This window comes from Alosa sapidissima, chromosome 1 (assembly GCF_018492685.1).
Source record: "Alosa sapidissima isolate fAloSap1 chromosome 1, fAloSap1.pri, whole genome shotgun sequence".
NCBI lineage: Eukaryota > Metazoa > Chordata > Actinopteri > Clupeiformes > Clupeidae > Alosa > Alosa sapidissima.
This window is the reverse complement of record NC_055957.1, coordinates 45,652,263-45,675,788: the sequence shown is the minus strand read 5'-3', so window position 1 is coordinate 45,675,788 and position 23,526 is coordinate 45,652,263. Positions and strand designations below refer to the sequence as shown.

Here is a 23,526-nt window from a genome sequence, read left to right as displayed (position 1 = left end):
ACCTTTTATATGGGAGCTGTGAGGCCGTCATCCTCTTCTCAAGGTGCAACCAGGAAGTAAACAGCTCTGGTCATGTGACAATTTACTCAAAACATTTCACACTGCACACATTTCATTGAAACACTCTATTGTTTCAATATTTACTGAAAGAGTATTGGGATATTCCCCTGTTACAGTTTTAGAGGCTTATAAATACATATTTTATTTCGGTCACAATTGTGACCGATGAGGTGAAATGGGTTAATGGGGAAAATAGCACATTTCAGTACTAATTTTAGCATAATTAAATCGTTTTTTGTTAATAAAACATATGTTGGTTAGGTTACTTCAACAGGGGCAGGGGGGCTAAGTAAGTGCAGTAAGTTGAAATGATGAAATGATTATATATATATAATTTCAATACAATAGTGCAGATTGACAGGACATTAGTAGAAAACAGAAGAAGACAGACAGAGCTGGATCGGGAAATGATCAGTTTAAATTGAACTTCAGCAGGGGGGCTAAGTAAGTGCATGTTTTTTTTTTATATATTTTTTTTTTTATTTCAATAGAACAGTGAAGATTGACAGGAAATGGACGGGAAAGAACGACAGGGCTGGATAGGGAAATTGTCACTGGTATAGGCCTAAATCGAACTTCAGCAGGGGCAGAGGAGCTATGTAAGTGCATGTGGCATGTGTTTGTTTAAATATATATATATATGTATATATGTATTTACTGAGCTTCTCAAAGACATTAGACACTTCAGGGCACACTTCTCAGGATTGCCAGGCAGTCCATTTGCCTCTATCACGAAAGGCTAAGACAACATCACAACCAATGAGGGCATGGACAAAAGGCATGCCATCTGACAGACTTACCTTGACCAAATTCAATCCACAGCTCCTCTAAGCCTGTATCCAGAGTCCCAAAAACACTGAGCGCAATGGCAAGAATATCCGTGTCACAGGCCTTAATCAACACAGATTTCTTCTGTTGCGTATGTAACGGACGCCAGCTAGCTTAGCTGTGTGTGTGGAACGTTGGTGAACCTCACTCCCTGACGCCTCAAGAGTGCTGCTGGCATGCGAGCTATTAGCCTGGGCTTTTAGCTCAATTGTCAGCACGCTTGACTCCCAATCCGAGGTGCTGCTGTTCGCGGGTTCGAGTCCGGGCATGTGAATCGCGCAGGTTTAACACAACGCAGGTTACACGCAACTGCATGAAGGGCATGCAGAAAGATAGTGTCAGCCTCTTCCTGGTTGCAAGGACTTAGGCCCTCCAGGCTGTAGTGTTGCACGGTGTATCGATTCTAAAAAGGTAGGATGCCCTCATGCAAAAAACGTGTATTAAAATAATAATGTTCTGTGTCTGTGTGAACTGCTGCTCTCACTGCCCAGCAAACACATAAATAAAATAAAATATTTTTAACCTTTCTTAAAGAACCTTTAGGGAACGTTCCCTAAAGGTTCTCTTAAGTTTTTTTTTTTTAAACCTTCAGCTCCTTGCACGCATCTAGGCAAGTGGGCGTGTCAAGCAGGCAGCTCTGAGTGAGTGAGTGCGCAGGCAACGTCAACATAGTTCTTTGCCGACAGTCCTCGGCCTTGTGGATAAAACAAAAGGTGAAATCTGGAACTATTTCGGATTAGTGTGGCTACCCGACCCGAGCCCGACGAATATTTATAAATTATAGTCGGGTTCAGTTCGGGTTCGGACACATGGGGGCGATATGCATTGGAAGCTTTACATTTAAAATTCCTTATTATGTTGGGTATCCAACAGGTCTGCTTTACATGATGCAAACGTTTGTTTGTTGAGAATAAAGTAAAATGTAAAAAAGACCTAATAGCGTGCAAGATTTGTTTATCGTGACTACGCATTTCAGGCATGCCGCCTGAAATGCACACGCGTTGTCACGACTACATAAACAAATGTTTATGCTCATTTCGCACATAAGCACAGTCTTGGGTGACGTTAAAAAAAGTTGTTAGCCTATCAGGAGATTTTAAGATTATTTGCGTTGCATACTGTGGTAAAGACATAGGCTACCGGTAGACTAAGGTCGTCTCGTTCAACTGGATGAGGATTTGCTCGAGTTGCCCCAATTAATGATGTTTTATAAACAAAGTTCGGGTGGAGCCTTCGGGATGATTGACAGCAATTAACTCACCCACTGCCGCTGCAGGGTAGGCCTATTTAAGCCGACCTCCTTTTCCATACGTCACACGCTCCGACGTTCGCGAAATCATTCAGTCTGCGTATCGTTCGCATTGACAAGACAGCTCTCATGGAACTGGAAATCCACCCAGCGCCAGCAAGGCGTTGACCCTACCCACTGGACAGTGGCTCGCATCCGCAGCACTCTCCATTCCCGCGGCATCGCGATGCCGCATGTCGGATAGGAAGTTCCATCTCCTCCGCCTTCTAACGCAGTCGGATAACCCGGTCTTTTCGCCCTCCCGCTCCCTCACTTTGTTTTCCTCCCCAGACCAGGAAGCAAGCTGCTCCTTCTGGCATCCCGACGCGGTTCCTTCCGCCGGCCATTCAGCCGGACGAAGCACACACCACCAGCCACCTCGCGAACCGGGCACGCCGACAGCACTTTCCGGCACCACACGCTTCAGAGCGTATCATTCCGCTGCTTCAGCCACAGCCACTGCCACGTCAGCGGCTCAGGCCCATTCCCGCCGGATCTCCGCCGTATTTCCGGGTCCAGCCCCACTTTTCCAGACGGCCCCGGTAGCGACAGCGTCGCTACTCCCCCCCCCCCACTCCTTCTTTCCCTCCCCCATCCACCTCCCCTAGCCAGGACTCGGTCCAGGCCTGCCCCACCTCCAGTCGTTCCGACGACTGCTCCCTCCCTCCCCCCTCTCCCCCTCCCCTTTCCATCCCGGGAGCCACGTCTGTACAGCACGCCTCAACTCACGAAGCGTCAGCTCGAAGAGTCACCTCACTAGCTCCCCATCTCTCTTATGAGTTAGCGAGCACCTGGTCTTAGTCGGCGCCGATAGCGACAGCGTCGCTACTCCCCCCTAACCCTCTTTCCTTCCCCGTCCCACTTCCCGCGACCCTGTCCCAGGTTGCTCCCCTTCCGGTCGCGTCAGCGACCGCTCCCTCCCTCCCCCCTCTTCTCCCTTCCCATCTCTTCCCCGGCTCCGCGCTAGACCAGCCCGCAGCAGCGGGTCATCAGCACTCCGCGAGTGCTTCGGACCACGACGTCCCGTTCCGGCAGCAAAACTATTCTTTAGCCACAGCACAGGCCCTGCCACCGCCTCCTCACGCTGCAGCATTCGAACCACCACCCGTCACAGCGCCCACCAGGAACCTCATCTTGTCAGGTGCAGACGTAGACCTTTCTACCATTCTTCCCTCCCTTCCTATTCCCTCTCATAACCGGGATCTAGTTTGCGGCGAACTGGTTTTTCTCTAAAAAAAAAAAAAAAAAAAAAAAAAAAAAAAGATTCTGGCCCAGCATCAAAAAAAAAAAAACCCTGTCATTTCCCGAGTTCACCATAGCTTTTGCCAACTACACAGAAGTCGTCTGTTTCGTGTTCTCCAGTCGACGCAGATGACTAAGCTAAATGACTACCCGGCCATCATCGCCGGCCTAGCCGTATCCTACGGTGGAGCTCATTTTCATACGTAGGCTACCACCGGCTGTTTTCAGCAAAATGCGCTGCCAGAGTCGGCCTCTGGAACTAAAAACCCCTACTGGGGCGCGCTCGATATGGAGCTCCATAACCGCGTTTTCCTAGGACTTAAGCCATCTTGTCCCCTCTGCAATAGCCCCAGTCACGGCGCGGCCGAGTGTCCACTAGTCAACCCCGACCATCAATTCCCCAGCACCAGCTCCACAGCCCCTAAATCCTCTTCCTATGTTCCCCGCATCCCCGATGCTACGGCAGGAGAAGCCAGGGAAGAGGACGAGCGTTCCTGGAAAGGTCGAGAAAATCTGCCGAAGATTTAACTTCGCTCAGTGTCGCCAATCCTCCTGCCGTTACCTCCACGTTTGCAGCTACTGCGCAGGCGCCCATGCCAAGTCAGTCTGTTCCGCACTCAAGAACATATATATAAAGTTTAAAAAGTATCTCTCTACTCCAATCATTGTTTCTGCTCTCCATTCAGAACTTCAGTCCAATCCAAATAGGGGATTTTGCGATTATTTGACTTCAGGGTTGAAGCACGGGTTCCATCCAGGTGTTTTAGCAAGACCTACAGAGTCTTTCGTTTGTAAAAACCTACAATCTGCCGTCAAAGATCCGGAGGTAGTCACCTCACTCCTAAGCAAAGAGGTCGAATCTGGTTTTACGATCGGTCCGTTCACCATGCCTCCATTCCCAGTCTACAGGATCAACCCCATAGGCGTAGCTACGCGCAAATACTCAGGAAAAAAGAGACTTATCATCGACCTCTCAGCTCCGCACAATAGTACCACTCCCAGCATTAACAGTCTGATTCCACTAGAAGAGTTCTCGCTGCACTACCACTCTGTCGATGACGCTATCGCTCTGATCAAAAAGGCAGGTAGACGTTGCTGGCTAGCTAAAGCGGACATCACCTCAGCCTTCAAAGTCATGCCCATTGATCTCGAATTCTGGAGTCAAATGGCATAGGAGATACTATTTTGCAGTTCGCCTCACCTTCGGCTGCCGCAGCAGTCCCAACATTTTCGATACGCTATCAGAAGCCCTGTGCTGGATTCTCCTAAATAACTATAAGCTCCCATTTCTCGTTCATCTTCTGGACGACTTTCTAGTAGTTATCCCCCATTCCTACCCACCGGCCCTAGGCATCTCTACGCTAACTGACGTATTCAACAAACTGGGAGTCCCACTCTCAGAAGAGAAAACGTGCGGTCCCTTATCCAGACTCGAATTCCTCGGCATCATTTTAGATACCGAAGAATTCTCTTCATCTCTCCCCAAAGAGAAAAAAGACAGAATCTCTTTACTGTTGAACGAGTTTATAACCTCACCATCTCACACCAAACAAGAAGTTCTCTCCCTTCTAGGCCACCTCAATTTCGCCATGCGAATCATTCCCCAGGGCCGCCCTTTCATCTCGCATCTCCTAAACTGCGCCTCAGCATCCCCATCTCTCGAAGACGTAGTATATCTAGATGCCCAGTGCCTGGCCGATCTCAAACTCTGGAGGATGTTTTTAGACGAATGGAATGGTTTGTGCATGTTCTACGACGACTGCCAATCATATCCAGAAGACCTCCAGCTGTACACAGACGCAGCCCCCTCAATAGGCTTCGGAGGCTTTTTCAAAGGGCGCTGGTTTGCATCCCCTTGGCCACTAGAGTTCAGAGCGCTAATAACGGAAAACGAATCGTCAGCCGTGTTCGAACTCTACCCCGTAGTCATTGCGGCCCTACTCTGGGGGAAGGAGTGGACCTCCAAGAGCGTGCTAATCCACAGCGACAACGAAGCCGTAGTGCACGTCATAAATAACTCGCGCTCAAAATCGCCTGCGCTTTCCCCTCTTATTAGGCGTCTAATCTGGATAGCAGCCAGCTACCAGTTCATCATAAGAGCCGCGCACGTCCCCGGTTGCCACAATGAAATTGCTGACTCTCTTTCTCGTCTTAATTTCCAGAGATTCAGAAGCTTGGCTCCAGAGGCGGACCCGTACCCTACTCCACTCCCCAGCTTTTCGGAGACCATCTTCCTATAAACCACCCCCTCAGTTATCTTCAGCCCATCACGGCCGACCTAGCCCTCCAAGCCCTCGCACCCAGGACCATGCAGTCCTACTGGACTGCTTGGTCGTGCTTCAAACAGTTCCATGCAAAGCACTCACTACCATTTCCCAGTTTCGATGCAGTCACCATATTATCATTTATCACCTACGCCCACACTTCACTCGGGATCAAAGTCTCTTCCATTAGAGTCTACCTAGCTGGCATTCATTTCTTCTACAAACGCCCCCACGGCTCCGAATGCCCCTTCTCCGACACCAGGATAGGCTTGTTAATTAAAGGTATCCGTAGGCAACATCCAGTCCCCCAAGACTCCCGCCTTCCCATTACCTCAAGCATTCTCGCCACCTGCCTCGCTACCCTTCGCAAAGGGTTCATGTCACCGCATTCCGATTCCACCATCTCCGTTATGTTTCTACTGGCCTTTTTGGGCTGCTGAGATGTAGCGAGTTTACATGCCCTTCGTCTCTCTTCGTTCCCGATGTCCACCCGTGCATCGCAGATCTAGAGCAGCTAGACCAAGACACCATTCGATTTACCATCAAACAGAGTAAAACCGATCAGTCCCGAAAGGACACTCCATATCCATTTAACTCCGCCTCAGATCTTCAGCCTTTCCAATAACTATCTCACTACATCTCATATCGGTCAGCTCAAGCTTCGTCTACTAGCCCGCCCTTCGTGTCAGACGAAGGGCTACCCATCACTCGCCACAGATTCCAGACACTCTTAAAAACCATTCTAGTCAAATCTGGTTTTCCCGCGGATCGCTACTCCGCACACTCCTTCAGGATAGGAGCTGCCACAACAGCTGCGCTCAACGGCTTATCGGAGCAACAAATTAAAATACTGGGCCGTTGGTCCTCGGATGCCTACCAGTCTTACATCCGCTCCATCTAGCGGATTTACGACTCGCTCAGCAAGCACTTATGTAGTTGGTAGCGGCCTTTCTCTGTGATCTTTTGGGGTGCAAGCGGTCATCGCTCTATCGCGATATCCGCTCCAGGCACTCCAGGACCACGGACAGCTACCTTGCCAAACACGCACTTCTCCCATACATTCTAGTCTAGCTGAAGCAATCATATAGAAGGGCGAACTAGTGAAATGATGTTTTATAAACAAAGTTCGGGTGGAGCCTTCGGGATGATTGACAGCAATTAACTCACCCACTGCCGCTGCAGGGTAGGCCTATTTAAGCCGACCTCCTTTTCCATACGTCACACGCTCCGACGTTCGCGAAATCATCCCCCCTCCTCCCCCTACTCCTCCATTTCACCAATTGCCCTGTTACTCATCCTCCTTACACAGGGGGGTGCAAGCGGTCATCGCTCTATCGCGATATCCGCTCCAGGCACTCCAGGACCACGGACAGCTACCTTGCCAAACACGCACTTCTCCCATACATTCTAGTCTAGCTGAAGCAATCATATAGAAGGGCGAACTAGTGAAACGTCGATGCTGCATATGGATCAGTGACAGAGGCACTGTAGTTTCAAAGACTGTTGCAGTTCATTTCAAGACTTTTCGTCAATGGTAAGACAAGAATTATATTTCAATAGGCTATGCTTGCTTGGGCCTCTTGTGTTAATGTGCGCTGTGTGACCTGCGTGCATGCTCATCTGATTCTATAGACAATTTGTTGTGTGTTCCGTTTAATGGGCTAACGTGAACGTTTAATCACTAGCATGGGAATAAATGAGGCATCATCTGCGTCGGGCTCAGGTCGGGTTCGGACATAAAAATGCCTGTCGGGTTCGGACCCAACTCTGTCGGACGCGGGCCGGGTTCGGACAGAAATTTGTGGCCCGATCCGCACTCTATATTTCGGATACATCGCGAATAGTCATCAACCATCAGGTACACAGAGGCCCGTTTGAAAAATATGTTTCAAAGTCATTTAAAAGCAGTAGGCTACGCATGGAACTTGGCTAAACACCTCGCAGACATATCCCAACATTTTTAAAGAGTTCAAAGAACGAAAGACAGGTTAACGAATATGCTATAGAAAACACACGGTTAGTGCCAAGTTCTTCTCTTCTGTTTTAGTCTAGCCTAAGTGAATCGAGTAGGCTATGGTTCTCTGGGATAAAGTGAACCTTCCTTCATCAATGAGTTTTGACGAGACATAACGAGCTGTAGCCTAATCATTTTGACGAGACATAACGAGCTGTAATCATAGGGTGCTAACGTGATGAAAGCGCAATGTTCACGCCAGAATAACATTACCATAACTTTTAAACAATCTATTCATGTTCGGTCAGTACTACTGGTAATATTTGTCATGGCATGTAGACTGCAATTTGTTCAATAATTATTGCCCAGATGTAAGATAGGCTACCCGAAATGCGCTAATTAAAGCCCACAGCATATACCACACAGCCAAAGCGTGTTGAGGCCTAATAATAATAGCGGCTTATTGTTACGTGGTAGCAAATCATGTTATCAAAGAAATAGACGTAATGTAGAAATGCACACAGATATATTACAACAGGTAATGGTGTAGGCCTATCTGACGAAGACCTGAGTGGTTGGAACGTCGTACTTGTACACTGGGCGCAAAGAAGACTATCACATTTTTCCCTTTGCAACTGTCAAAGAAATCCCATGAACAAGGGAAGGCCTAGGGTAGCCTATACTGTACATCAGATGGCCTAAAGATTAGGCCCATCGGCATACCATTCAGTCAGTGGCGCAAAAAGTGGGTATGCGCTATATGCGGCGCAGCTCCATGGGGGCGCCAAAGCGATGGTAAAATAAATAAATAATATATTTGGTATTTTCTATATGTAGCTACTGCCGTCCGTTTCTAAATTATTTCAACATTTTCTCAATGTTCTATAACATTTTAGAGGACTAACAGGCTAGAGTAGGCGCCCTCTCATAAGATTCCATCATAGAATTTTGACATAGAAGAGGGAGTGGGGGCGCCGTGAGCGCTGGGCGAGCAGATAGGCCTACGAGTAGTGAGTTGCCGTCTATGGAAAAAGATTGATACAGCAAAAAAAACCTGTTGACGACTAAAAATAGAAAAAGAAAGGGAGAAGGAGATGGCATGTCAAGGGATGCAACAGCAGTTAAATAAGTGGACGGTGAAAGGCAACAGGTATATTTAAAGTGATGACGTCTGTACTTGGAGGCTTGCAAATATGAATGTTAACAGACTAGCTAGCGTTTGTTAAGCTTAATGCCGATTGAAACACAGCCTATTCCATTCAGATAGCTAGGTGGCTGCCAACTGCAAACAGAAATGTCATGCTAGCAGCAACTCATTACATGTTTCCATATCCTAACAATGAAGGCTCCTTGTAATAACTTAATATTGTGTTGTCAATGTGGTGCAAACAAACAAGGCTAGAGTGCCTATCAGCCTTATCTATTGTGAGCAATAGCTGGCAAAAGGACGTTATGAGAACCGTTTAGACTCTCTTGAAGTGGCAATGCACCATTTATCAATACTTATCAAGTATAATATCAAGTTAAACATCAAATTGGCAGCATTTCTTTAAAAACATATTCAATAGACACTAATGCACAGTAATAGTGTAAATTATTGGCCTTTTGTTTTGCTTTAGTTGTTTGTGTTTTTTTTTTGTTTTTTTTTGGGGGGGGGGGGGGGGGGGGGCGCCAATATTGTTGTTGCATACCCCTCAAAAATGGGTAGCTGCGCCCCTGCATTCAGTGATTTGCATGCAGTAATTTCAACACTGACCTTGATCTAGCCTAGTTTGGCTATTTAAAGCTACTTTATTGCCAAAACACAACACAATGTAAATGAACTATAACAAACAATAAAGGACTTAATCACACAAAGTAGGCCTACTATTTTACTGACTATTAAAAATAATAATTATGTAGGAAGTTTAGAAGTTTAGAACCCAGAATTGACCTGCACACTACAAAAGTGCACAGAATTCAACACAAATGACTCAATATATTTAGAGGAGGTATGAGTCCTTTCTTGTCCAGATATCTTAAAGCCTGTGTTGCAGGTTAACCACCACTGTTGATTAATGGGTACATAAAGTACTCAATATATGTATATCATTTTTAAAAATGTCTCCAAATGGTGTTAAATGCCAGTTTTTGTTGTTTTTAGCATTAGCGGGTTTTTTTTACGCAATTCGGTGATGACGTCACTTTGGGGACTAAATGATCTGCGCTTCATTCATTTCAATGCATTTCAATGGACATCGCGGTTACACTTTCAACATAAAGTTTGTATATTTACACTTCGAATTTCGTCACAGCATTTATATCACAGCTACCCTATGGTCTACCAATGGTAATAACGGTGCTTGATATCAATTTATTATTTTTTCTGAATTTCAGGAGGTCTCGTTTTGGAGGGTATGTTTTACATTCATTCCTATGGGAAACGTTCGCGGTTACACTTTCAACATAAAGTTTGTATATTTACACTTCGAATTTCGTTACAGCATTTATATGACAACGACCCTATGGTCCAACAAAGATAACAATGTCTTCCGATTTTAGTTTAATGCAAATTTCTGAATTTGAGAGGCCTCGTTATGAGGCTACATAATGCACCTATTCAGTTCAATGCATTATGCTTATAACGTTACGACACTTTTTTTGTTACTGTCAGTGAACAGCACCGAGTGAAAGTCAACATTTTCTTTATATCTAGTGATAGTGATCATGTCGTTAGTTCAGATAAGTAGGCTACCAGGCAAACTTAGTCAGAAGATCAGAATATAAAGCATCATGATAGCTAGCTATGGGCTAACTTTTTAGTCCCACCTGTGAGCCACCCCAGTTGTTGCAAACTTAGCTTCTAGCCGCCGCCGATTAGGCTGGTCGTGTCTTCAGCATGAATATTTTCGATAACTACTGCTCGTGATTGATTGCCATTGACATCGTCAGGGTACGGCTTACCAAAGAGGGAGATAATATAGGCAAGTCGCAGTTTTGCAGGTGCTTGTGTGGGCTGTGCCGTCCCGATGGAAACTGTGGTGGAGAGCTGCAGTAACTAGGGAAGCGAGTGCATTTTGGCCGCTGGTCGAGGAGCTCCCCCGTGATCAGCATATGACATGATCTATCTAGCTATCTATCTACCTGTCTATATACATATCTAGGCTATCTATAGCCTATCTATTTATCTATAATCTGCGATATCTACTGCTGAACAATCCCTTACTCGTCTCTCTTTACTCCTCTCTCGTTACTCTCAAGGGTCTCAAGGTGGGCTTTGGTCTTTAGCCTCCCCAAGGTGACGTAATGCAATGCATTGTGGGGGAAAGGAGAATCACTTCAAATGCTGTGAAATAGTACCTGCTTTTTCGTATTATATTCCGTTTTGTGATACCCAACAACATCAAATACAATGGATAACAGTTTAAATGTTTATTACCAACAAGCAAATTGTGCAAATTCGTTGGGAAATGAACCCTGCAACACGGCCTTTAAGATTTCGCCGTAGTATCATTTCAGTATCGAGCATCGTGATATTTATGGCAGGTATCGTATCGAAGTCATAATTTTGGTATCGTGACAACACTACCAGGCTGTCAGGTTTATGCAAAGAACATTTTCTTCTTTGGTCACTATCACCACATTGTCTGGACACCAAGTCACAATTAGGTAAGCTAGAAACCCAAAAAGTTCAGTCTTGTTGACTTTGGTTTTGGCAGACACTCTACGTCTGCCGCCCTTGCCTCATTTTGATCATGTTTCAGCCTTCAGACTGGAATTGCAGTAGACGTCAAATACGTTGTCTGTCCTAGCATAGGCATGTATCTTTGGAATAACCTCTTAAACAGCATATTTTTCAAATGTCACTGATGCCTTTGGAGACCATGAATAAACAAGAGAAGACTCATTCTTTGTCTGGAGGAGAAATAAGAGTTTCCAGAATGTTGACAAGCTTCGACATCTGACCCATGTGGAGTTTTCCAGAGTCGCTCAATGATGCAGGGAAAGACTGGTTTTCATGCTTAAAAAATGTTCTTCTCACGGTCACCTGTACCTGAGCCTGACTCTTGGCGAAAGAAGTCAGTGTTGTTATTTTTAATTGGTTTGTAGAAGGAAGCTCCATTGTAGCCTGATGTTGTCATACCCAAACCATTGAAAAAGTCTTTAAAAGAAACTGTACCTTTTTCAATATGAGGGCCAACAAGCTCAGCGGCACTAGGGTGTGCCATGGCTTTTGACTCTAGCGTGAGAAGATCTCTGGACTCCTAAAAAGGGTTGCCCAGGTCCTTCATCACACCAAACAACTTCTGGACCTTGTCTTTGAAGGATTTCTGATACTGGCTAGTCTGTTCATGGTGTCGGATATCTTTACTAGCTACTTTGGCCTGAGATGCAGACTCATACTGAGAAACCAAATAACTAAACTCTGGTCCAGATACCATCCATCGCATTAGGGCTGATGGGTTTCAGTTATTCCAATGGCACCACCATCACCTTTGACAATTGCATTGGCCTGTTCATGGGCTTGGTCAAAAACCAATCCGGAAAACTCTTTGTGGGTGTTGTAGACCACAAAGTTCCCTTGCTGAAATTCATTGGCCAACTGAGGATGTGTTTGTTGTAAAGATACCATGTCTCTAAGGTGTATGGAAAGCCATTTAGTATAGTTTACATTATTGTTTGCAAAGAAGAAGTGGATGAGTGCAGACAATGATTGACAATACAAAGTGAAGTTTACTTCCCTGAAAGATCGGATCAAAGAGAACATCACCAATTGCATTGACATCACAAGCTCCCAGAATTGAAACTGTGGAATCTTCATCTGCCTCTTCTCACACCAGTCTTCCCAACTTAAAGAAGTATGGCCTTGATCGATATTCGAGAGGAAATAAATGATATTTGTGAGAGAAAGAGGATCAACGATATTCGAGAGTGAGCTTCGATAAACAATTTTTGAGTGCAATCCAACTATTTCTGGCCGCCATCTTGGAAACTAGCCATGAAATAGATTTCTGTCTTTGCACCATTTATTTTGCTATGTTAAAATACATACAAATTGATTCTTAGATCATGTAAATACGCCCAGCCATTAAAGTTCTACAGCAAAAACTTTTTTCTTACATTTGATGTGGCGGACATCTTGAAAAATGGCCGCCATGTTGGATTTTCAGGTGGCTAATGTGCTTTTCTCAAAAAGTAGGTTCTAGTGACTATTCATGCCAATTTTGGTGCTTGTATCACAAAGTGAACGATTTTTCTGGAATATGGACTTAACCTGCCGCACTACTAGATCAGTGGTTCTCAACTGGTGTGACATGAGGCAAAGTGAGATGCATTGAAATTTGGAGGAGCCCAATGTGTTTTTGTAGCCTGATGTTGTCATACTCAAATTCTAGTCAGAATATGAGTCTGATACTGCTCCATTGGGACATAATTATGGGGCGTGTTTCAACTGATACAGCCCCCCCTGCCCCCATGCCTCTGCACTCAATTGGATAGACCTAACCAATTAGAGCAATGAAATAGCTTACCGTGAGATGTAACACACCAACCATCCTTCTTCTCCACAAATGCCTTAACATTATTTTCTGGTCTTTTGCCCGATTTGATTGGTCCGAACAGCTCTGGTTCGAGCATATTTGCTCCACAAAGGAGCAATGGCAGACCGAACTTCCCTACCTCAAATGTTGTGGGCAGGGCTAAGTTCGGCTGGCACCCAGGCTAGAGTTTTTGTACAGGCTCATGAAATAAGAGGGGTCTTTTTTTAAATGCACCAATGCACCTTATACCATTAAGCATATGAGCATATTGAGTTATGATTTCATAACTGGCCTTGCCTTGCTCATGAACACTCAAATGTATGGAAGAAATGTCGGCATATGAGAAGGAAGCCCTTTGTTGTAATAGCCTATAACAATGTTTGTGATGATCATAACTAGTAACCAAGTTGGTGTGCCTTGGCATTTTGCTTTGACCATTTGTGTCCCTTAGCCCCAAAAGAGTAGATTAACAAATGACCCTAGCCCAGATCTACACAGACCAATGTACTACTGGATGTGGTGTTGGTAAGATTACCATTGGTGAGTTTGTGAAAGTAACAGTGCTGTGTTTGGTTATCATCACACCAGGTTGGGCCCAGTGGAATGAAACAACAAATTTTCAAGAGGATGAAGAACAAGAGTGAGTAGACCTGAGTTTTGCCTTGCCTCCCTTACTGTGCTCCATTGCTGCTATGCTCACATCTCTCTCTCTCTCTCTCTCTCTCTATATATATATATAAAATCTCTTCATCAGGGCGGTGGAGGCTGTGGCTGACCGTGTGTTCATGGCAGCCCGTCTCTTTGTGCTCCTCTTCAACCAGCGGGGGGCGAAGCTGCAGCAGTACATCCTGGAGTTGCTGGCGCAGGCCGACGCCGTGGACCAGTTCCATAAGAAGACGGTGTCGGCGGCCGTGGGAGGCGGCGTGGCCAGCGTTGCGGGCAGCGTGGCCACCATCACGGGCCTTATCCTGGCGCCATTCACCTTCGGCGCCTCCATCATCGTCACTGCCGTGGGCATCAGTGTGGCCACTGCTGGCAGCATCACCTCGGCGACGGCCAACATCACAGACACCGTGCACGCCAAGATGGACCGCAAGAAGGTGGAGCAGATGATCCAGAACTACCAGGACGAGATCAAGGACATCAGGGAGTGCTTGGAGTTTGTGCAGGTGAGCTGGTTGGTTGTGGAGGAGGGAGCTGAGAGAATGAAGGCTACAGTCACACCCTGGCAGTGAGGGTCAGCTGTAGCATTTCTAGAGAACTGGAGAATATTGAACCTCTCCTTAGGGCATACTCATACTCATACTATGCCATGCGTACTGGGCCCAAGTACTCTTGACCCCTAAAGTCCAGTTTGTTTGACTAGTGTGATCGCTTCGTACCATACCCAGGCACGGTGTCAAATCATGCTCTGGTACAGTACAACTGAACTGTACCTAGTGTAAGTACGCCCATAATTTTCTGTGATCGGAGATTTCAAATCAAGGCAGGAAATTAAGAGAAACAAAGATACCATAATCCAGAGGCTATTTTGGAGAAACTATGAAACATGTTTAGTTTTCTAACAGAAAAAAAAAAACGTGTTTCATAAATTAGATTCCTCAAAGTAGCCCCCTTTTGCCTTCATGACTGCTTTGCACACTATTGACATCATCATAACAGGGCTTAAATTTCACTGCGGGATTGCGGGTATTGCGCATAATTTGTTCAAGTCCCGCAACTCTAGCCATCATAATGCGAGAAATTCCCGCATACACTTTTACAGCCTGTCTGATGACGTTAATATAGCCTAATCATTAAGTGGCGTGAATGCGGTGCTATTGACCGGACTGATCAACTACCGAGTTGAATTGAACATAGCTTCATGCAGACGCACACACACACGGAGAGAGAGAGAGAGAGAGAGAGAGAGAACCACTTGGCGCTTACGCAAATAGGCTACGCTACCATGGCAAACTTTTACATCTGGAAAGAGCTCCTTGGTAACTATCCTGCTAGCTCAGGTCACGTCAACACTTGATCCCAGAAAGATTGTCTTCGACATGTCAACATTTATTGTATCTAATGACATAGAAAACATAATGATTTGCATACACATACCGCACTATGCACAACTTTTATTCACTAGCGACTACAGCCTAAAACCGTCAGGTTGAAGGGGGGCTAATTACTCCATAGAATTACTCTCAGGTATTTTCTTAAAGTGACAGACACTCAATTACACCTACTCATCACCAATGTGCACTCAATTGGACCTACACACCACATTAAAGATATGCCTAAGTGTTATAGGTTAAACGTCAATATGAGGCATTCAAATTACTAAATATGTTTAGCTAGTAGTAATTACTAGTAAAATGCTATACTTTAAAAAATGCATTATTAAATAAATACACTCTATATGAATTCAAAAATATATGATAGAAACATATCACATAAGCTATCATTTTCAGTTTGTGTGTGTGGAGAGAGTCAAGCAGAATCTAGGATGTCCACTGTTGTGAATGATCCCACTACAGTATATATTACTGATGACGTCAGGGTGGTGGGGGCCCCAAAATCAAACACTTTTTTTTAAAAAGTATCGAAGTATTGAAATCGCAATTCTTGACTTGGTATCAGAATCGACCCCCCCTCCCCCCCAAATTGTGTAAATCCCCCCTACATGAATTCCCCCCCATTTTGAAAAATGAATTTTAAGCCCTGCATAACCAGCTTCATGAGATGGTAATCTAGAATACCTCTCCATTAACAGAAGTGAACAAAAAGCAGCTAACAGGTGCTTAATTCCTTCAGGACTGTTGGAAAACCATTCCCAATGTCAACTTGAGGTGGTTGAGAGAATGCCAGGAGTGTGAAATGCGGTCATCACAGCAAAAGTTGCCTGCTTCGAAGAGCCTACTATTTGCTTACTGCATATACCTATGTGTGTTACAGTATGTCATAGTTTTAAGCTTTCAGTTTTGTTCGTTCTACAATTTAAAAGAAAAAAGACCCATTAATGAGAAGGTGTATTCAAACTTTTCACTGGTAGTGTAGCTAACATACCATTATGATTGTTAAGGACTAACTTTCTAGCTCACTATCCTAATATTACTTGCTGTATGGTTTTGCCACACCATTGCTTTGATGCTAGGGTGGGGATTGTCTGTGGGCTGGCCACTCTTAAAATCCAAAGGCATCTGCCCCCTCCTTCGGCTCTTTTAACTCTTGTGCTTGAATAGCATCTTGAAGATTCTTGAAGATTTTTTTTTGCCTAAACTGCTTCTGCTAACACTTCTGTCTGTTTCATGGTCTACACAAGCTATGTGAACATGAACACATCAAGCTTCTCTGGAAGGGTTTCACGCATACTAACATAGCACAATGTTTTGTCCAAATCATTGTAACGGAATACAAGTACAAGTGCCATGTGATGTGCGTTTCTGACTGGAGCACAACGTCTGCATACAATGTGTAGACTATGAAAGAGCTCTTCAATATGTCTGTGAGCCTTTGCAGCGTTTACAACTGCAGAGGGTTGAGACTTCCAGAAACACATGCTATTGACTACTGTAGTTTTTGCGCACACACACACATTTGGCCCTACAAAAGGGTTAGCTATGATATTGTAAGCTTACAATAATGTATAATGTAGCCTAATTATTACTTAGGACTACCCTACCTTCTTGGTCACTATCCTAATTGCTGCTAGGATGGGTGTCATCTGTGGGCTGGCCACTCTGTTACTAAAAATCCAAATGTATTTACCCCTCCTCCTGTTCGTTTCACTCTTGCTGCCTCTTACATCTTCTCTTGTGCTTGAAGAGCGACTCGCTCAGCTTGAAGTTCAGATTATGCGCCTATTCATGTCCTTCACACTTACCTATTCATGTCCTTCACTCACCTCTTCCCCATGCTTGCAGGAAGGAATGCACACACGGTAGGAATGAGTTTCATGCTATTGACTATCATCCACGCACACACACACGCACGCACGCACACATGCTAGAAAGGGTTAACTATGATAATGATAACAATCCAATTGGTACCCAACTTGTAGCCAAGCAAGCTTACAATAATGCATACAATTTGTTTGGAAAATTATAGCATAGCCTAATGATTATTTTGGACTAGCGTTCCTTCTATGTAGGACTGGGCAAATTAAATATCGATATATTTTTTCCAGCGTGGTAGATGATTCTTTTTAAAATTGTAGGCTACACTGTCCCCCAGTAACTAGGGCTGTATGTGTCAAATAGGTCATATCAGTTTTAATATGCACAGTCGATCCCCCTGATTGCCGTAGTGTAATTCAAAGGCAGTTAAGAATATTGATTAATGCAATCCCCCCAGACTGTTGTTTTTATCTCTTTTACGGGGGTCCAGGTCCTAATCAGGGGGTCAGACCCTTCCCAAAACCACCCATAATTCAAACTATGGGTCATATCAGCCTTAGGGGAACACAGGCTACCAATTTAAGTATTTACAACCAGCAGGCCAAGAAAGGTCAGTACCACAGATAGGCTAAGAAAGGTCCACTGACCACAATATGACGCCAACCCGTGTATTAATTAACTGATGTAATGTTTATAAATGACATGTCATAGTTTAATGTTAATGGGACACATACAAATATATACAGCCTAATGATAGATTTCACTCACCAATATACCTGATTAATAAGACTTATTTGTAACTGCACAGGGAGAATCAGCAACACAGCACTGTCTGGGAGAACATAGACCTGCCTTAAGTGAATGGCCCGTGTTGTAATATTACAAAATTTAAAGTTTACTTCAAAGTTGGATGGGATCTTGGCTTATGCTGCTCCCTTCAGCTGTTAATCAATAGGCTAGTTAAAACCCCTTGATTAAGTGTGTTCTTCGATTTAAACTCAATGACATTGCATTGCTAATGACATGGCCTAGGCTACAGCATTGCAAGCAGAAATGTATATTATGTATGCATGGTGTTTCTGCATAATGTGCGCAGCTTTGTAAGTCGCCACTAAACAGTACTTGGCAAGGAAGCTGCCAGTTGGAAAAACAGCGACTTTTAAACTGATGGAAAGTCCATACAATTGTTGCCGCTGGTGTTTAAGTGACAGCTGAGGAAAATCTTGATTTTCCAACTTAGGGGCCGTTCACATCAGGAACGATAACTATAAAGATAACTGTGACTATAATGACAAAAGCATCCACACTGACCAAGGATAAGTTGGATAAGTGTCCTCCTGTTGATGAATATGATATCTAAAATTTGATGGATTCTTATTGGCTGTCAGCTTTTTATCATTCTTAAAATCGCTCTGAAAGTGATCCCGAAAAATATTGTTCTTCATGTCATTATCGTTACAGTTTATGTGTGGATGTTGTCGATACTTTACGATTGTAGCGATACTTTTTTGACCATTACCGTTCATGGTGTGAACAGGGATGGGATGGGCAATCTGTGGGCTGGCCACTCTGTTACTAAAAGTCCAAATCTATGTTACCCTCTCCTGTTCTTTTCACTCTTGCCGCTTCTCGTTCGTCCGCCCTTGTGCTTGAAGAGATCCGCTCAGCTTGAAGTTCAGATTTTGGGCCTTAACTACACACACTTACCTATTCATGTCCCTCACTCACCACTTGCCCGTGCCTGCAGGAAGGAATGAACACACTGGATGAATGGGACTTCCAGAAGTACGCAGACAGCGTGGCCAAGAAGCACATGACCCGCAACATCAAACACGTGATGAAAGAGGGCGGCCGTGCTGGAAAGGCTCTCATGATCAACACAGACAGGCTCATCAGCACCGTGCAGGTGCTTAGTGTTGCCGGAGGAGCTGCCAAGGCCGCTCGGGCCATCAGCGTCACCACAGGGGTCATGTCGGCGCTCTTCCTTGCCGTCGACATCTTCTTCCTTGCCAAGTACTCACACGAGCTGCGCAAGGGCGCCAAGACCAAGTTCGCTAGCAAGATCCGCGATGTATGCAAGGAGCTGCAGAGTGGCCTGCTGGAGCTGAACAAAGTCAAGTGCCAGCTGCAGAAAACCATGGACGGGATCGAGGTGGAGGCATATGAGGAGGAGGACGAGGAAGAGGAGGATGATGACGACCTGGAGTCAGACCCAGTGAAACTGGCCCAACTGGAAGAGGAGCTGGACCAGCTGGAGGAGGAGCTGGACAAGAGGGTCCTGGAGGAGCCGAGCATAAGCACAGAGGGAAAAAGCAAGAAGAGAAGAGGGAAGGAGACAAAGAGCGAGAAAGAGAAGAATGAAAGTGAGAAGAAGGAAGGGATGACTGAAAGTGAGCTCATGGAGGAGGACAGAAGGAGTGTTAAGAGTGAATATGGGGACTTGGAGAAACAAGTGAAAGAAAAGAAGGAAGAAATGCATGGAGAAAAGAAAGTGGAGAAAACAGAGGCGGAGCTGATTGATAAGACTCCAAAGAGAGATACAGAGAAGGGTGCCTCGACCAAGAGTGACACAGGAGAGAGGGATGGAAAGAGTGAAAAGGGGGAGTCTGAGAAAGACAAGGACAGTGTGATGGAAAAAGCAAAAGAGAGGCCAGAAAGAAAAATGTATCCGTTTGACAAACACAACAGAAGTGAACGAGAGGAGAGAGAGAGTGTAAGGTCTGTACAGAGCAGTGCAAGCGAGATGAGCTTGACTAAGAGAGCAACCCAGGACAAGGCAGCAGTGATGAAACAAGAAGACGAGACTAAGAAGGGCAAGGCCAGGTCTGAAAAGGGAACGAGGGATAGCAAAAGGGAGACAGAGAGACAGACTACCAGGAGTAGGAGAGTGGAGGAAGATGAGGAGAGAGGGAGCCGAAGGGGAAGTAGAACTGATGTAGAACTCAAAGAAGGTGGGCAAGCGGTCACCAAGCCCAAACAGGAAGGAGCTGGACGGGAGGAGAGAGGAGGAGTACAGAGGGAGAGTGCAAAAAGACGAGACAGAGAGAGGGAGGTCAGGGGTGAAAGACTGAGCACGCAGGAAGGAGGTACGAGCAGGGAGAGCCTTGTGGGGAGAGGGGAGGAGAACTACGGGAGGAGGAGAGAGAGGGAAGGGGAGAGGAGAGGTAGCAGACAGGAATATGGGAGTGAGAGAGGAGGGGTAGAGGGGAGGAGCCACACCAGCTTAAGAGGAAGGAGTGCAAAGCAGCGGAATGAGCAGAACAGAGGAAGCAGACTGGAGCATGACAGGGAGAGTAGAGGAGGTGAGGAGAGGAGGGGAAGTAGGCAGGACAACTCTGCTGAGAAACACGGGGGAAGTGCATCATGGGACGGCAGCAAAATTGAAGGAGAGGCCGGGGAGCAGACAAGAGAGGGACCTGGAGAAAAAATCTCTCGTACACGCTCCATTCGTCAAGATGGCCTCAATATATAACCTGTATAACAGGGAAGCTACACCAGGAGCATAACTGAAGCATTCTGTTCATGTAAAAAGCATTTTAGAAGGCTGGTCTATTTTTTTTGAACATTGTTGCAGCAGACACGACACGAATGGAACGCTTCAGTTACGTGCTTGGTGTAGCTTCACTGTGTATATGCCACATGTCTCAGACCTTTAGGGTTGGTTTCCTGTACATGGTTTCAGCTTGGTCCTAGACAACTTTAATGAACATTTCCACTGAAAAAATATCCTAGGAGAGCCCAGATGAAACTTTTAACGAATTTGAATTTGCTCTGCAGGTCAGTCTGACAAGGAGGCCATTGATGCCAGCCCCATTTACAATGTTTCAAAAACCCCAGCACCAATCACAATCGCTTATCCGACTTAGGGAAGGCTTTATATGATGACCGATAGAGCAGTGCATTCAACACAACCAATGGCTGTGCTAATGGCGACAGGGTTAAACCGATATGGACTAAAACAACTGCATTTAAAACCTTTGTTGACAAGAAAGATGTGATTGTTGCACTTTTGAAACGATTTAAGAGCTTAATGCACCAATTTAAGTTTAATGTCACTGCTGGTTAAGCCCTTGGAAGTCATAAGTCCAGGAAGTCTTTCCAGACCCACTCTCATTCTAAATTGAGATGTGCTGTTTGGTGTCAACGAGGCTATTAAAAAAAGCTTGCTTAATCCATGTGTGCTAAACTGACCCTTAAAGTGTATAACAGTTGAGATGGCCAGAAATTTGCTGGCGGGTGGACATATATGAAACTAGGTGGGCAAATTAAATTTCCTCTAATTGACCTGTATACATAACCACTATGTAGTATTTTTGCAATCACATAATTGCATTGTTTCCACTTGTGTTTTGTGATCGTGCCGGTTTTAATTACATAGGCCGATGTTTACCATATGAATTATACATGTAATGTATGTAACGATACTTTACAGTGAGTTTAAACCTTTATATCTTCTGGCCCATTAATAAACATGCTAGCAATAAGCCTCCTTGCTAGCACACCCACCTCCTTTTCCCAAGATTTTGAATTAGAGTTTGGTGCAGGACTGTGTGTCTACACAACACAGCTTGCAGATAGTTACAAAAGCTTTACTATACTTGCACACAGATTTGTTATCTGACACAAGTAGCCAACGCGAACAATAAAACAGTATCGCCTACTATTGCCAAAGCCACAGAACAAGTTAAAGTAGCTTGGTGTTTAAAAGACAGCTGGGGAAAATGTTGATTTTCTGATTTTGCCATTTTTCACATCGATCAAAAACATTACCGTAATTCAGATTAATTTAATTAATTCGATAGATCGCCCAGCACTACTTCTTGGTCACTGGCCTAACTTCTGCTAGGATGGGTGACATCTGTGGGCTAACCACTCTGTTACTAAAAATCCAAATGCATGTTACCCTCTACTGTGAAATAATCTTGTCATAATACAATTATTTGGTTAGCTGTCTTTTGAACGAGTAACACAAATTGTTCCAGCGGACTGAGAGTATTAATGTGTTCTCTTAAAAATATTGAATGGAGAGCGTTGTTATTCTACTGTAGCTAGTAAACTTTACCAACTAGCTTGCACAAAATTACACAGACAGCAGTTTATCAGCACTTTAGGATCTTGCTATGCAGACAGTGGCACATGCATTTGTTGGGTAGTTGTGGGAACATAAACTATTGATATATTTGAGATATACAAAAAGAATATGATATATGGTGACTGATATGGTGACTGTCCAAGTGGGTGGCAGACAGTTACCCACCCACTGATGCCCACAAATGGCTATACAACTAGTGTAGAAATGTTTATCATAGTTTTTTCAGTTTATAATAATATTCAGTAACGCTATAATTCTCTGGTGGTGTTAGGAAAGGTTTTTGTGCCTTAAATGTGAAATGTATTTTAACCAACTATCCTTCAGGTGTGAAATACATTTTAATGTACTTGGTATCTCGTAAGATAAGATCCAGAATGCACTTTATCAGCATCTCCCCTGCAGCATAACTCAGGACCTCTGTATGTCTCCATATCTCTATGGAGAGGAGAGGAGCTCATCCCCTCAGCACTGTGCAGAGTGGTGGGTGGATGCATTCAATCCATTATAGCCATCAAATATTTGTCGAAAGAAGTGGTGAAGTCAGCACAGCACAGCACAGAGTGTCCGTTGTTAAATTCTCCATTTTTCTAAGAAAATGACTACTGATTATTTTTATTTTTATTTTTGTTGTATGTAAGTGTGAAATTGTTTTTGCACTCATAGTTGTTCGCTCATGTTTATTTTGTTTTTAATTAATTATTTCTTTGTTATGTGTTGTTGATCTTTTCGATGTAAAGTGCCAAACATCTCTGGTGTTTCATGCCACTGCCATACAAACTGTTACAATATATGGGTTCCTTTTGGTATTTCTAATAAATTGCTATTCTTTGCATAGTTTTATTGTGAAATAGTGTTATTTCGGCTTTCCCTTTTATTGCTAAATTTAATTTAATTTAATACTACTGAATGTCCAGCAAAGTGAGCTGGACAAATGTTTACACAACAATAAAGCAATAATAAAAAATATTTCTACTTTACAATGGTAAAACATTACAATATGTTCCAAATTCGGTATTCATAACTGTAATTTCCACTACATGCAATCTCTAACCACTTCCGTGCGTACATGTGGGGATCCATCACATTAGGTGCCATTGAAAACCAATTCACTGGGACCAGAAGTGGGTAGGGACAGGGGCTATAATGCCCTAAAAAGCGAGTCTGCTCAGTATAGGATGCTCAGTAGGAAAGCTTGTGCAACAGTTTATATGTGTCCGTACAGCACCTTAACTCAACCTGTCAGTAGTTTTTTAGGCCACATGGCAATATTTGTGTTAATTAGATAATGTATGATATACATATTAGCAGTGAATTTGGGTGACTATTTATAAGGTGACTTTACAAACCATGTGTAGGTATACATATTAACGTGAATGTAAAAGTTAATGGAAATAAAACATG

General features: G+C 44.3%; 1 protein-coding gene across 8 annotated transcripts in view; it reads left to right on the top strand.

Moving 5' to 3' along the window:
* The window catches only part of si:rp71-1g18.13 (uncharacterized protein LOC560271 homolog), a 76,000-nt gene that overhangs the window by 41,147 nt on the left and 11,327 nt on the right, over positions 1-23,526 (top strand). For 6 of the 8 annotated variants that reach the window (XM_042075703.1, XM_042075886.1, XM_042075795.1 and 3 more), the window contains 3 exons: positions 13,744-13,795; positions 13,910-14,324; positions 18,781-20,335. In XM_042075703.1, coding sequence (XP_041931637.1) covers positions 13,744-13,795; positions 13,910-14,324; positions 18,781-20,335 — 2,022 coding nt within the window. Of the gene's footprint in view, positions 1-13,743; positions 13,796-13,909; positions 14,325-17,060; positions 17,461-18,780; positions 20,639-20,734; positions 22,960-23,526 lie in introns of those variants that run through there. The other 2 variants (XM_042076049.1, XM_042076212.1) reach the window with 2 other exon arrangements.